At 40.9% G+C, this 14,843-nt stretch overlaps 3 protein-coding genes across 5 annotated transcripts in view; 2 read left to right on the forward strand and 1 right to left on the reverse strand.

The window, feature by feature from the left end:
* Window positions 1–17, forward strand: part of LOC134538182 (uncharacterized) — a 25,955-nt gene extending 25,938 nt beyond the window's left edge. The window contains exon 6 of the mRNA XM_063379248.1: window positions 1–17. This exon is cut by the window's left edge and continues 3,120 nt beyond it. The gene's annotated coding sequence lies outside the window, so the exon portion shown is untranslated.
* LOC134538180 (protein downstream neighbor of son homolog) overlaps window positions 1–6,004 on the reverse strand; it is a 6,631-nt gene extending 627 nt beyond the window's left edge. The window contains exons 1-2 of one of the 3 annotated variants that reach the window (XM_063379244.1): window positions 5,939–6,004; window positions 1–2,385 (exon numbers count right to left, since the gene is read on the reverse strand). The exon at window positions 1–2,385 is cut by the window's left edge and continues 627 nt beyond it. In XM_063379244.1, the coding sequence (XP_063235314.1) occupies window positions 766–2,367 (1,602 nt within the window). In that variant the 5' untranslated portion in view covers window positions 2,368–2,385; window positions 5,939–6,004 and the 3' untranslated portion in view covers window positions 1–765. Of the gene's footprint in view, window positions 2,386–5,207; window positions 5,287–5,463; window positions 5,662–5,938 lie in introns of those variants that run through there. The other 2 variants (XM_063379243.1, XM_063379242.1) reach the window with 2 other exon arrangements.
* A 2,910-nt stretch (window positions 6,005–8,914) lies between these two features.
* The window catches only part of LOC134538183 (MFS-type transporter SLC18B1-like), a 41,963-nt gene continuing 36,034 nt past the window's right edge, over window positions 8,915–14,843 (forward strand). The window contains exon 1 of the mRNA XM_063379249.1: window positions 8,915–9,017. The gene's annotated coding sequence lies outside the window, so the exon portion shown is untranslated. The remainder of the gene's footprint in view (window positions 9,018–14,843) is intronic.

Raw genomic sequence — 14,843 nt, forward strand, 5'->3', positions numbered from 1 at the left:
AGTTCTATAGTTCACATTTATTCTTGTTTGACTAACTATGTAAAACATATTAAAATTAGCCCTAAATGTATTTCTAGTACTAAACAAACTATGAATTCACTAGAGCTTGAGTGTTAATGCTTAATATCCATCATTTAAAGGATTTAAGTGCTTTCTATCACAGTTATGCTTTATAATTTTGTCCCCTGATAAAAAAACTTACTGATACAATATGAAAACAAACTCAGTTCCATTTCTTCAATTATTTAAAAACAATGATTTTACATAGCAGTCAATTAATTAAAATTATTGTAATTTCAAGACCAAAATTGATTATAAACTAATGTGCATTTCAAAATAAAAGAATTCATATAGGTACCTAGCTGAAAAATTAGTTTACAGAGGCTTTTAATAATTGATATAGTGGTATATAATTGATAGTGGTGAGAAAATCAATCTTGCAAAAAAAAATTACAATTATTTTACAGAGAAACTATCTTAGAGTTATCAGCCTTTAATTTTGAACCACAATCCTTCAGCAGTCGCAAAAACTTTATGTACATTACATAAGAAGTACCAAGTAGGGACTCGTAAATGTATACTGACGGTACTTGTTTAATCATATAGTTTGACCACTTGAATACATGATTGCTGAAATTGTTGTATTTTATAAAATCGGAGCAATAATCTAATTCTTGAAAATGTGTGGTTTTTTTACAACTGACACTCTTATGTAGTTAAAATTTTAAAAAATATATTGTGAATTCATAAAAAAAAGCTACAACTCTAATCAGACCAAGTGAACATATTGTTGGAAAATTTGACAGTATCAAGAAGCTGGACTGGTGAAATTTGTGGTGAGCAGAATTTTTCTAGTACAGACTTCAGCAAGCCACAATCACTAAGCTTTTCCTTATCAAACACCACCTGGTCTCCGGTCTCGCCGCCGCCCCGAGACGAGCCGGACTCCGCCAGAGAGAAGGCACACGTCGACTCCACGTTCGCAAACGTGGCCGAGAACTCCTCCACGGACCGAGTCAGCAACGAGCACAGATCATGAACCGTGTGCGGTAGCACGGGGCCCTGGACCTCCGTCGAGTAGAAGCTGGCGTTCTGGACGTTCACCCGGCTCTGGCGCACCCTCAGGGGCTGCAGCGTCGCCCCGTGGAACGCCACCGGGGCCAGGAGCGTGGGCGGCACGCCCGCCAGGGGCCCCACCGCCGCCACCGACGACTTGCAGTTCAGCAGGAAGTTGAACAGGGAGAACACGTCCACGCCTTCCACCAGCACCAGGGACTCCTTCGTCCGGTCCACCGACTTCTCGCGGCGGTGGTCGATCTTGGACTGCACCGAGTTCAGCTTGGAGATCTCCTCGGTCGACACGCCCACGCTCTCCAGCCACTCGTCCTCGTCCTCATCCTCGTCCTCGTCCTCGTCCTCCGGCCCCGCCTCGGGCGTCTCGGCGGGGCCCTCGGACGCGCGGGCCTTGCTCTTCAGGGGCATGCAGAAGGCCACGTCGTCCTCGGAGAGCTGCTGGCGGAACCCCCGGGTCGTGGGCGTGAGCACCACGCTTATGTCCGGCCGGCCGCCGATGCCCGCCGCCCGGAACAGGCACGTGAAGGTGTTGGCGCAGACGTAGAAGTAGGGGCACTGGCACGCCCGCACCAGCTGGAACAACGAGCGGAAGCTCGCGCTCCAGTCTGCGAACAGCGTGCTCCTGATCTTGGGGTCGGACGCAAACAGGCTGCTCGTGCCGGTCGCCGCGCCGGTCCGGACGCGCGGGAAGAGGCTCACCCAGGACAGGGACGGGTGCTGCCAGACCAAGCAGCACTGGTGGAACTGCGCGTTGGGGCTCGTGTCCAGACTGCCGGAGCCCAGGCAGCGCACGAACCCGGTGATCCCCGACGCTTCCTCGGACGTCTTCAGCTTCTCGTTCCACGGGAAAGGCACCGTGGACATGAAGCGTATCTTCGTCTTCAGGGTCCAGTCGATGGGGATGTGCTTACTTTCGCGTCCTTCGTTCTCGTCTTTCACTTCTCCACTGCTCTCGCCTGACTGTCTGTCAAACGCGCCTTCGAACAAGGATGTGCTAAGTGAATCGGACGGTGAATCTACTCTGTGCAAAATTTCAAAGACGCTGCTCTCTGAAGTTTTTACTTGTTCCGCTCTTAATTTCTTGTTGTTTGCTAAAGCAGTCTTGAATGGATTGTGCCTCTTGTGACCGCCATCTTCAACCGAGTCATTATGTTCGCATTCGCGATCTGCAGCATCACTTGCGGCTGGCGTCGTCTGCTTGTTCATGCGGTCCTGGAGAGCTCTCTTCTTCAGCTTCAACCTGTGAAGCTTCATCACTTGGTCCGGGAGTTTCCATTCCGACAACTTGTCCATGCTGCATGCCGACTCTTGCTACAAGAACAATCATACTTCAGCATTAGCACCAGTCACACTGTACTACATCACTAGTAGAGACAATAAAAGAGACAGGGCACAAAAAAACACACATAAAGCTTAACAAAAAAAAAAATGTGAGCAAGTCATTTTGTACTCGCCAGTGATGTGTAACATCTAACCTTGGTAACGAGCAAATTCATGTGTTCTCGTGTTGCAAATAAATTTAATATGTGTTACTTGTGTAACCTGGTTTCTTACATAGTTTAAAAACCAGGCAAAGCATTGTGCTGTTCAATGCCAGGCGTGATTAATATTCGCTTTTCAAGTACACACTTTCTCCACCTGCAGCGGGAATTGTGTGTGTGTGTGTGTGTGTGTGTGTGTGTGTGTGTGTGTGTGTGTGTGTGTGTGTCACTTGTTTTCTATCATGTATGCTGGAACAGATCTCAGTTCTGAAAACATCACACCTGTGGCCTAAGGAAACCTGTTATCTCATCATCATCGTAGTATCCAGAAAATCTTTGTCTCATTGCTGGGTTTGCCTGTGGGTTCTGTGTTGTCGTTGAATTGTCTATTTGGTTTTTTTAAAGTATCACTGTTGGTTTCTTCTGTTTGTCACTTTAGTCCAAGATCTTTTTTGTCCATTTACTATTTTTGTTGCTACTGTCTCGCCATTGTTAGCCCACTGTGTCTGTGCTATATGTATTATTTTTCTGGCTAATTTCTTCCGCTGAATTTTCAGTGCTGTCAATGTTTTTAATTTTTGACATCACCTTGATTCTGGCTTGTTTTATGTGTGTTTGCAATTTTAATTTTTTGACTGTTATTGTTTCTCATGAAAGACTGTATAACCAGGAATGATGTATGCTCAAAACCTTTTAAATCAATCTTCCCCATTGCATTAACTATATTATTGTATTATTACTTGAATACATGATGCATCACAAATATTTTACTTGTGAATTATAATCTATGGAAAAATAATTTTAAGCATGCTTAGTGACTCCGTAAATGGTGAGTTTCTAATTTTTTTAGTGCACTTTTAATGTTTTTTTACATTACAGTCAGACATGTGAATTGCGAATTTTCTGTGGTGTAGTTTTCTAGGAAAGCTAGGTTTTTATCATGATGGTAAGGTTTCTTCTCCATTGTAGCTAGGATTTTTTGTGGTAGCAAATTTTTCTACAATTACTATGTTTTCCTATGGTGGCTAGGTTTTTGCCAGGTCTATGCGATTGTTAATAAAGTCAAAGGCTGATTAGGTTAGGTCAACAACATTTAAAATTGGCTACAATAGAATTGTTTAAAAACCTAACAGTAATTTTTTTATGTTACTGCTTTTCCAGAAATTAACAATAAAATTCAGAAAATACTTTTCCCGAAAACTAGAGAAGTTCCTTCATTTACCTTGAAAAAAGCATCTTTAATTTCGAACAGGGGTTCTCAGAAATCACTGTTTACAGCTTACATCAGCGGTTCCCGAAAGGTGTTCCGCGGAACCCTGAGGTTCTGTGAGTCAGGGAGAATGTCATATAAAGCAGGCACAATTATTGGAAAATAACTTTCTTTGAAGAAGTTGGGGATCCACCAAAAGAAAAGTCGATCATAGGGTTTGCTGGCCGAAAAAAAATTGGGAAACGCTGGCTTACATTATAATACTATGCATTGATGCAGCAGTCGCTACTTTTAATGTTCTTATACCTGGAGAATCACAGGAAAGGCAAACCTAAAATTCATAACAGTCCCCTCCGAGACCATGTATCTGCAATGTTACGTGTAAATATTACAAATTCGTTACATCATGAGAATATTTGTTTAGATCAGGTTAGCTCCATTAAAAATACTTAAAAATATTGTGGAAGATTAGTTAGGTTAGTATAGCTACATTAAAAATACTGAAAAATATTTTTAAAGGTTGCTTAGGAATTTCAACGTAGCGTAGCAGCCAGTTCACACAAGTCCATTCCGAGGCCCGAATAGTTCCAAAGATCATCAAAGATTACCATAGTTCGCAGCTTGCACAAAATACTCTGTAGCACATATTAAAAGATAAAAACGTGCATGAAAGATAACCATTTCGCCTTTCATCTTTCATATACCTACTTATGTGAGAGAGAAATTAGAGAATAGTTGAGTTACATTAAAAAGACTTTAAAACAGTATGATGGTTGATTGGGTTAGTATAGTTACATTTAAAATACTGTGAAACTGATTTACGGTTGGTTATGTCAGGATAACTACATCGTAAATTGGTAATTTCTAAGCAAACCATTAAAAATATTTGACTATTTTTAACGTAGCTACTACTAACCTAACTAAAAATGCAATATTTTTAATGCAGCTAAACTAACCTAATAAAACATTCTCAATATTTGGCTTAAGTTCTCCAAAACATAACACACATGGGAAACACAGTGGAAAGCAAAAATAATTCGGCGGCTACATCAATGCACAGGTATGGTAATGTAACCTATAAACTATGATTTCTCAGAAACCAGTAGGAATTTAGAAACTCTGTTTTCGGGGTAAATAGAGGAACGTCCTACGTGTTCGGAAAAAGGTACTTTCTGAAATTTTAATTTTATTTACGGAAAAGTCGCGACGGATGAAGTTAAAAAAAAATTCTGATAATGGTATTACGTGTAATACTAGTATCCAAAAGAATTCCCACTAGGTATTTTTTAAGTCGACAATTTACAGACTTTTTTAATATAGCTAATCTAAACTACCGAATCGTTAACACATTTTTACGGTATTTCAAATGAAACTAACCTGACATAACCTAACCCACCAATCACACATATAAAAGTATTTTAAACACAACTAACATGACCAACCATTCAAACGATTGTACATATTTCAAATGTAGTAACCAAACCAACTAATCAAAACAATAAACTACCGGTAAACTACTTAAAATATCAGTGATATGTAACAGCAGAATCATTAAATTAGAATGATTATAACTTGGAAATAAAATTTTCAGAAATTTATTTTGCATTAGATCACCTGCTGTAGATAATAACCGTGGTTCTGAACGTTTTTATTTTAAACTATTTGTCAAAGAAAGATTTTAAAAATATATATACATACCATGTTTGAATGTAATAGTGTTTACAAGCATTCTGAAAAATATTTATTTGTGAGAATTTTTTGCTGACAAATTTTCAGCTTCTAAATTTACCTATGAAAACTAGATATTATTATATATCTCCGGTAGAAATTAAATTCTCTCAATCATAATTCAAGTTTTTAAAAAACAAAAAACAAAAGGTAAACACATAAATAACCATAGATACAATATACAAGATCGTGATCACAACTTAAAACGGTTGATAATTCAACTAGCTGCAAACTATAATATATTAATTATTATACTCGACTGTTGCCTAACATTTTATATAAGTGGGAATAAGTAATTTCATAAGTAATGGTTCGCCACCACCGATCCATAATTTGTTAATCGAGGCATTTTGTGTCCTAGATTATAAAGCGAGGTTTCTATAACTCGCTATATGCACACTATTCCAAATACACCCTACACATTTGTTAAAAAGCAACTATTTACACAAACTAGCTGCAAAACCAGACGGTCATTGTCTCTTCTTTCTTCCTCATGACACTAAAAAAATACAAAGGGGTACCATATCATACATGATAAACAATACACGACAAAATAGCATGGGGAAAAGAATTTAAAAAAAAGAAAAAAAAACACAAATGAATCGAATTTATTTACAAAGTGATTAAAACTTCAAACAACAAAGCCAGAAAAGTTGCCCCGCATGAAGGTTCCGAATTCCGACGCTGTTCAGTCCCGTTGCACTCGCAGTATTCCGCGGCCCTGCCAGTTCCAGCCCGCAGTTCGTCTGTACTTCTCGTCTTGTGCACTTCGAGATCCCCTGTGCTGCATCCGCCGACGTAACTGCTTCCTGCCGCGCGCCGATCTTCATCTGGGCTGCCTCTAGCCGCCGACAGCCAGCGACTCCACCAGGCCGGACTCAGAATCAGGGCTCAGAATAATTGCTTAATGAAGCAACACCAAGCAGTCATTACGGCTTTCTGACAGGGATTTCATCATCGCCAGTGCGGGCCTAGGGGCCGAGTACCGGAACTTGGCATCGAACCCCGAGGCCCTTGTAGGAGTCCCAGGCCACTGAATGCGGCCCCTAACCTCCTGATTTGGTTACTGAAAGTTTAGTTTCGGCATTTTTGTATACAGTATTTCTGAAAAAATTGCTGCGAAGCATGGGGGATTAAAAATGGCTAATTAAATGAAATTTAATTTCGTGGGATGAATTTATTTCTACTTTAAAATCGTTGTGTTGTCCAGCCCTCCCTTTAGATATAAAAGGAGGGGGGGGGGGGGGCAATTAAATTTTAGCTGAGCAGTTGGCCTTAGCTGCTCAGGTATTCTTGGTGATTTTATTTATTGCAGTCAGTGTTCCGCGGACTGCGGTACGCTGATCGCTGATTGGCCCACGTGATCCTCTGACGTCGTGGATGGTGTGGGCGATGGTCCAACAGTCACCAATGCTCTTAAGCAAAATTTTCAAAGTCAGTTTATTCACAAATCCGTCAGAACTATATCCTTTAAGACCCAGATCAGGAGGTTAGGGGTCGCAATAAGCGATCTGGTACTCAATTGCGGGCGCTTCGGGGTTCAATGCCAAGTTCAGGTGCTCGGCCCCTGGGTCCGCTACCGGCGATGATGATATCCCTGTCAGACAGCCAGCGATGGCTGCTTGGGGTCGCTTCATTAAGCAATTGATCTGGGCGATGCTCCGAATACATAGGTAAACTCAAACTTTTTGACCCAATCTGTGTCCTTTGGCAGCACTGTTTCCTGTTCCCTTTTCAAAAAAAAGTTAAACAAAAAAAACCATTGGGTAAGGACAGGAAGCCAAGAAGACCAAAACGAATAATTGATTAGTGCTTCCCGTTTGCGACCGGCACTTATTCAAAGGCCGAACGCACATATTTCTTTTTGGCAGTGTGATTAGAAATAATTTATTAGCATTAACATTTTTCATTACCGAATGGGAAGCCTTCATTACACAGACGAGAGAGCCACACCCGAAGTTCAAGCTCGCTTTCCCCCCCCCCCCCCCCCCGTTCTATCTCATTGTATAAACCGGTGTGGCATTAAATTTTGTGGTCGATTACGATAGGTTAGCTACATTAAAAATACTGTAAAATCATTTTATGGTTGCTTAGCAAATAACTTTTTAATGTGTAGCTATCCAGGACTAGGAAACTGTTTACATGATTTCACAGTATCTTTAATGTAGCTATCCTAACCAAATCAACCGTCCACAATGTTTTAAAGTATTTATAATGTAGCTAACCTAACCTAATTGACCATTAGTTATCATGAGTTACAATCATTGGCGGATCCAGGATTTTGGTTTGGGAGGGGCTTGACCCAGCTGAGGCTAGGCTTTATCGAGGCAAACACTAAAACAATAGTGGACCCAGATGATTTTGGAGGGGGCTTGAGCCCCTTAGCCCCCCCTCTGGATCCGCTACTGGTTACAATGAACAAAAAAAACCGAAGATGCACGATCGGGCGTTTGGCTCTCTCGTCTGTGAAACAAAGGCTTCCCAGTTCGCACAGGTTCGGATTGTTGTAGATGGGTCTTCAAGGGGCGTGTTAGAGCGTGCTGTTATTTGAATAGATACACGGGGTTTCTGTCGGGACTCGAACCCGCGCTGAGCCGAGTGCAATGCGAAAAATAAATGTGAGCGAGAAATTAAATGAACTATATCCGGTATACGGTGTGCATAGCTTCAGATAACACTACACGACTTGAAAACTTCTCAAGATATCCGAGTGTTGTCTGTTTACGAATACCTACACTGAGGGCGGATGAGTATCTTTCTTTTAAACTGTAGTTTCAGGAGAGTGAAAAACGGCTAACACGCGAGTTTTCAGAATAATTTCTAGGCGTGGAAAAAATCCGGTTCATAGGTAGTCTCGAAAGAACTCAAAGGATTCGCATTACACCTTTGTCTTCAGTTCTTCGTAATATCAATGCTATGGCCAACGCATCAAATCTCAAGAGAAGACTGCAAGCTTAGAGGCGACACCGCGCCAGAAGCACCAGCCAGAGTCGCACTTATCATCTTGCCTCGCTAACGCGAATACATCAGCTACCAGGTGGGGTTCATAACGACCAGTCTTAGCAAAAAATAAAATTATAATAATTAGTTGCTCGTTTCCTGCGGAGGCGAAACTGCAAACTGAGGAGACGGCAGTGGTTCGCCGATGCGGGGTTCCCCCCCTCCCCCCCCCTCCTCAACCCCTTTTTTTTTTCACTGCGAGTCACGTGACTTGCAGCCTTGAACCAAAGACGAGGACTGGTTAGTCGAGTGGCCACCGCTGTTTTTCAGCCGGCAGGAGGGAGTTGTTACCTGACCTTACGTGCCTCTTTCTCTCCCCCCCCCCCTTCCCCATCTTCCACGCCATGAAACAAAGCGCCTCGCACAACCCGTTCCTCCCTCCCCCCACCCAGCGACGCCGGCGAGTTCCCGTGGCCGCCGAGCGAAGCGCTGCAGTCGCACGTCGGACTCTCGCTTCGTTTCTCTGCGCGCGTCGACGAGTTCATGGCTTCGGGGACGCTGGCTCCTGCAGGCTCGCTTTCCAGGTGGGTGCAAGGACGCAACTGTGCAGACGGATCGTGGCCGCTAAAAAAAAAAAAAAAAAACTGCGCGGTTAAGTTTTAATTACAAACTAAACAGAGAAATTGTAATAAAAAAATATATTGGTTGTCTGTAAAGTCGGTTTACGGACGATAGTTTAACGTGACGTCATAACAAAACACTGATGAAATGATTGCATATTTTTATGAATAATATTGAATCATTTTTATTGAATTATCACTATTTTGTATGGACATAAAGAGGGAGTGAAATGAAATCTACAATTTAATTTGATAAATTTACTTTTATTTGCACTCGTTAATTCAAATATGTTTATTACTTTAACGAACAGATTATTTTAACTGTAACTTTTATACATGTTTGCTATTTAACTTGTTCCAATCTGTGTTATTCTGTTAAGGATAGGACGATGATAGGAAAAGTAGGAAACGAATGGGAGTGTTTCAAGTTTAATGTGCCTCGAAAAAGTCAAATAGATGGTTGTTCCAATCGAGTGGAAGAGAGATGATGCGGCGCAAGCATACAATGGGCGTAATGGGACACAGCGTAACGGGACAAGGTGCGTAACGGGACACATTTTCGTGCGTGCAGCCAGATTATATTAACGGAGTGGTGTATTGAGTACAGTCGCAAAATATTATACTTTGAAACTTTTTTTGACGATCAGAATTATCTTGGCAGCAATGCATATGTGCAGACGTGTGTGCGTATTTTATTGCAATCGAGATTGAAGTTATGATTTTCAACGCCCGTACTTTGCGGCTATGCAGTTTATAAGTTTTGAAACAAAAGATAAAGCACTTAAACATTTTTTTTTTGCTGTACCGTATTGGAAAATAGATAATCTGAAACATTTACGGTGAAAAGGTATTCCCGGAAACAAACGTCCGGAAAAAAAAATTCAAGTTGGCCAACATTTTCTTTCGAAAAGTTAACGACTTTCGGTTGTTAGGTTGCCGGTAAATACCGCTCAGTTCACTGAATTCCAAAGGAAATAAGAGCGTTAGTTATGGCACTGAGTTGCGACTCAATGTTCTTTGCTCTGTGGGTGGGTGAGAGACATTCTTCCCTCCGGCCGGGACTGAGGCCAGGTTTTATAAACTACTTACGCCAGAAACGCAGAGACGAAACGCGCAACTAACGCGAAATCATCAGCATCACGGTCGTTTATAAGTCACGGCTAGTCGCAAGCCGGGTCCCGCGCCGTTGCTTGTCATTGTTGTATATTGACGTGGCAACGTCTAATAAATCGATGAACGCCGGCTGCACGCACGAAAAAGTGTCCCGTAACTCACATTGTCCCGTTACGCTGTGTCCCGTTACGCTCATTGTACGCTTGCGCCGCATTTATCCCTCTTCCACTCGATTGGAACAACCATCGATTTGACTTTTTCGAGGCACATTAAACTTCGAAACACTCCCATTCGTTTCCTACTTTTCCTATCATCGTCCTATCCTCAACAGAATAACACAGATTGAAAGAAGTTAAATGGCAAACATGTATAAAAGTTATAGTTAAAATAATATCTTCGTTAAAGTAATAAACATATTTGTATTAATGAGTGCAAATAAAAGTAAATTTATCAATTAAATTGTAGATTTCATTTCACTCTTTCTTTGTATCCATACAAAATAGTCATAATCTCATAATTCAATAAAAATGATTAAATTTTATTCATAAAAGTATGCAATCATTTCATCAATGTTTTGTTATGACGTTGTCATGTTAAACTATCGTCCGTAAACCGACTTTACAGACAACCTATTTTTTTTAGTTTTTAAGTTATACATTTTTAGGCGCGTTATAAAAAAATATGGGGAATTTAAACGATGCGCGCGCACCATGCAAAAAAATTCATAGGATGAACAAAAAAGCTACATACAAATAAAATTTTATATATATTTAAATAATAAATTTTAGTGATTGATATTTAATACTGCTTTAAATAATTAAGTGTATTTATACAAGTGTGGTTATGTTCCCTTATGTAGAAGTTATTTTCGTTATAAATTATTACTTTATTATTTTGTAAATAATTAAATTGATAAATTAGAATTAATATTCAAACAATATTTTTTATATATAAAATAAAATAAATCTTATTATTTTACTAAATTAAATAATTAATGCTATACACGTGTTTATATTGATATTGATAACTGAGTATTTGTTTATTTATTTTTAAATTTGATTGGGATTTAAACTCTACCAACCGTATATGCTATATCACTCCAGTCCTTTTATTATTTTATTTCTATTAATTATTGGCAAGCAAAATTAAAGTTAGTTTTGTCATAATGCCAAGTAAGTATACCTTTAAACGCGCGTTATTGTTGTTATTTCTCCACGTGTTTAAGTTATATGGGATATGAGGGGAGGGGACGGACAGTCGCCCCTATCCCCCCCCCCCCTTTTTTCCTTCGCCCTAGGAGCGCCATTAAATGTGTAGTTGTCTCAGCTAACCTGGGAAGCTACGGAGGTTGACAGAGCTACCTATCGACGTATTCTAGACACTAATTTCTCGAAACTACTTTCTCGAATAAAAAAAGAAGCGAAATTTACGTATCATATTTTGGAGTTTGTAAGAAAGGGTAGCCTTTTTTTCACAGACGAGAGAGCCAAAACCCGAAGTTCCCCGATGTTCATGTTGCTTTTTTCCCCCGTATTTTTAATGTAGCTATCCTAACCAAATCAACCGTCCGCAATTTTTGAAAGTATTTATAATGTAGCTAACCTAACCTAATTGACCATTAGTATCATTTTATCAACACCTCCATATTTATTTACAATGAACCCAAAAAAAAAAAACCGAAGATGCACGATCGGAGGTTTGGCTCTCTCGTCTGTGAAAAGAAGGCTGCCCGTGTAAGAAAAGCTGGTAGATTCCGATGGTACTCCTGCCCGCTGGTACTTCTCCCGCTGGTAGTTTTCCACGCCCCGCGGCGGACTGCTACCAGACGTGCAGAGACGTCGAGCGCATCAACCAGCGAGCCCAGAAGCAGAAAATAACAAATGCCCGTGTTATTACTATTTTTTTGACGCGATAACTTCTTATAAATCGATGAACGCCGGCTGCACGCACGGAAAAAGCATGACTCATTGTCAACGTTCCGCCTGAGCCCGAACGTGCGAGAGAGAGCGCGGAAACAAGCGATAGAGAGGCACGATCGGCCTAAGCGTTCGGCTTGTGACGCATCTGTCTCTCTTCCACTCACGTCAACACATAAATAATTATCGTCCGTGAACCGACTTCACAGACAACCCCCCATCCCCCTTTTTTTTTCCTGTGAGGGGCCTAGGTGAGTCCCAAACCGAGGCCTGTACGCCTAGTTATGCCCTGTATTCTCAGGTCAAATAACATTCTAAAAATAGAGTGTAGGTAAAGAAATAGCCATGCAATTATAATGTAGCACGTGACAGTAAAATTTGTGGGGTGGGGGGGGGGGGGGGGGGGAAATCCGTCTCCGATCCTGGGTCCAGGACCCGTAGTCGAATGTGGGGGCCATGTGTTCGTGTGTATGAATTGCATTAGCTTCCCTAGCTGACGAATTCAGATCACGATAACGCACGCCATGAACCAAGTCACGGAATAATTTTTATGACAAATTATTAATCCGGAGTGTGACGTAAGCTTACGCTATTATCTTCAAAAGATTTGTGCAATGGGAGTGCATGACTTGATGTAAGCTTTTGGACATACGCCATTGCTAAGCACATGTACCTATGTCTGTAGAAGAAAACTACAAAAAAAAAATACAAAAGACAAAAAACACAAATTAAGCAAAAAATTACTGTTAGTCAGCAGGATATAAACACCACATAATATTCCATAACAGAAATATGGTCAACAAACAAAGAAAAACAAAGAAAAATTGACTAACAGAACGAAAAAAAAAAAAACATAAATGATGACAGCACAAAAATATTGAACCCAAAAAAATTCAGCACAACAGTTGAAACGAGACAAAAAAACACGACAAAACGAAAAGACGAAACAAACACAATAGTTTTCCAAAAACAGAAGAGAACGAAAAAACCCCCACAAATGATGACAGCGCAAAAAGCTTACGCCTTGATTGAATTTCTGGCACAAAGTTAAGGTACGGTAGTGTAGTTCTATTTCCGAATATCATTATTCCGGGAATATCCTTTCAAATGTCTAATTACAAATTAAAAATAACCTTATTGCAGCTGACGTCTTGCGACATTTGACTTAAAAATCGAAACAAACGTCTTAAAATTTCCAGATGGTTGCTGGGTTCCAAGGTCATTCAGTAGGACGGTCAGAGATGGGGAGTCAAAGATGGCGGAAATCCAAATGCGACCTCCGATGCCTGAAGCCGGAAGCCGGAAGCCGTAATTACAACATCCGTCCGTCACTTTTTCCGCCGTCCATGCCACGCTTCTGCAACATGACTCCGTCCGTCCTTCGAAGTATTTACCCAAACAAGTGCCGCCAGCAGTACAGGTTTTTCTCCCAGGAATTCATATTTTAGACGTCTGCTATTCATACCGCAAGGGAGTCGCCAGCCGATGGCCAGCCGAAGGCCTAAAGGGGGTAGGGGGGCAAGTTGTCGGAAAAGAATGTATTTTTTTTTAATTTGGCTTTATTATTTTATATTTCTAAGGCTCTAGGGGGGGGCAACTGCCCCCCCAATTCCCCCCCCCCCCCCCCCTGGCGACGCCCTTGCAATACCGTGTTCTTGTACGTACGTATTGTATAAGCATATTATCGGAAATCTCAAAGAGTCGTGAATGATTTGTTTGGACGTGAATTTTAACAATCGCAATGTTGTTGTTTTGCAAAAAAAATAATCTGCAGGAACTAATACAAGACCGCAGGTTTGTAATTTTTTTTTTTTGTGACGATTCACTGGTGGAACCAAAACCATAGATATAATCCGTCCATCCGTCAATTATTAGAGCTCGCAGCTCGCCAAACATTTTTGACGGACACGGGCGGATATAATATTTTTTCGGGCCATCCGATTGGTTGCAAGTCACGCGACCGACGAACGGATGAAGGACTGGCTGTTGTTTGTAATAAATTCCTGCTTGTGTCGTTTCGTCGTTAATGCTTTTATTATCTTTGAAAGATTTGTGCAATGGGAGCGCATGACTTGATGTAAGCTTTTGGACATACGCCATTGCTAAGCACTTTTTCTGTAGAAGAAAACTAAAAAATACCCAAAAGACAAAAAAAAACACAAATTAAACAAATTTTAAGCAGATCTTAACACAAATTAAATTTATTTATTTTTGCTTAATTTGTGTTTTTTGTCTTTTGGGTATTTTTTTTTTAGTTTTCTTCTACAGAAAAAGTGCTTAGCAATGGCGTATGTTCAAAAGCTTACATCAAGTTAATGCTGTTCATGATGTTTGTCTGTCTGTCTCCCCTTGCAGTCTTTGGACGCGATGGGTTTTTCACGTGACGCGGCTCGTTGAAAGACAACTGGCGTAATTGGGTTTCTTGTGCGATGTTCCCACCTACCTCTAGGCGAGAGGCCTCGGCTTCAAGGACTGGGTCGCCTGCAGATACCCCGCCTATCGTCGAGATAAACACCGCCTCCACGTCCGGGTGTAGGCGGCTGCCGCGTTTACGTCCATTCGCCGCTCCGGGCTCAAGACTTCCCCGGGAATTATTTCTCGAATCGTGCTCATTTGTGCCGCAAAAAACAAAAACAAAAACAAAATATTTGCTAGGTAATAAAGAAATTAAAAAATTGGTTGTCTGTAAAGTCGGTTTACGGACGATAGTTTAACGTGACGTCATAACAAAACATTGATGAAATGATTGCATACTTTTATG

This window comes from Bacillus rossius, chromosome 13 (assembly GCF_032445375.1).
Source record: "Bacillus rossius redtenbacheri isolate Brsri chromosome 13, Brsri_v3, whole genome shotgun sequence".
In the NCBI taxonomy this organism is placed as follows: domain Eukaryota; kingdom Metazoa; phylum Arthropoda; class Insecta; order Phasmatodea; family Bacillidae; genus Bacillus; species Bacillus rossius.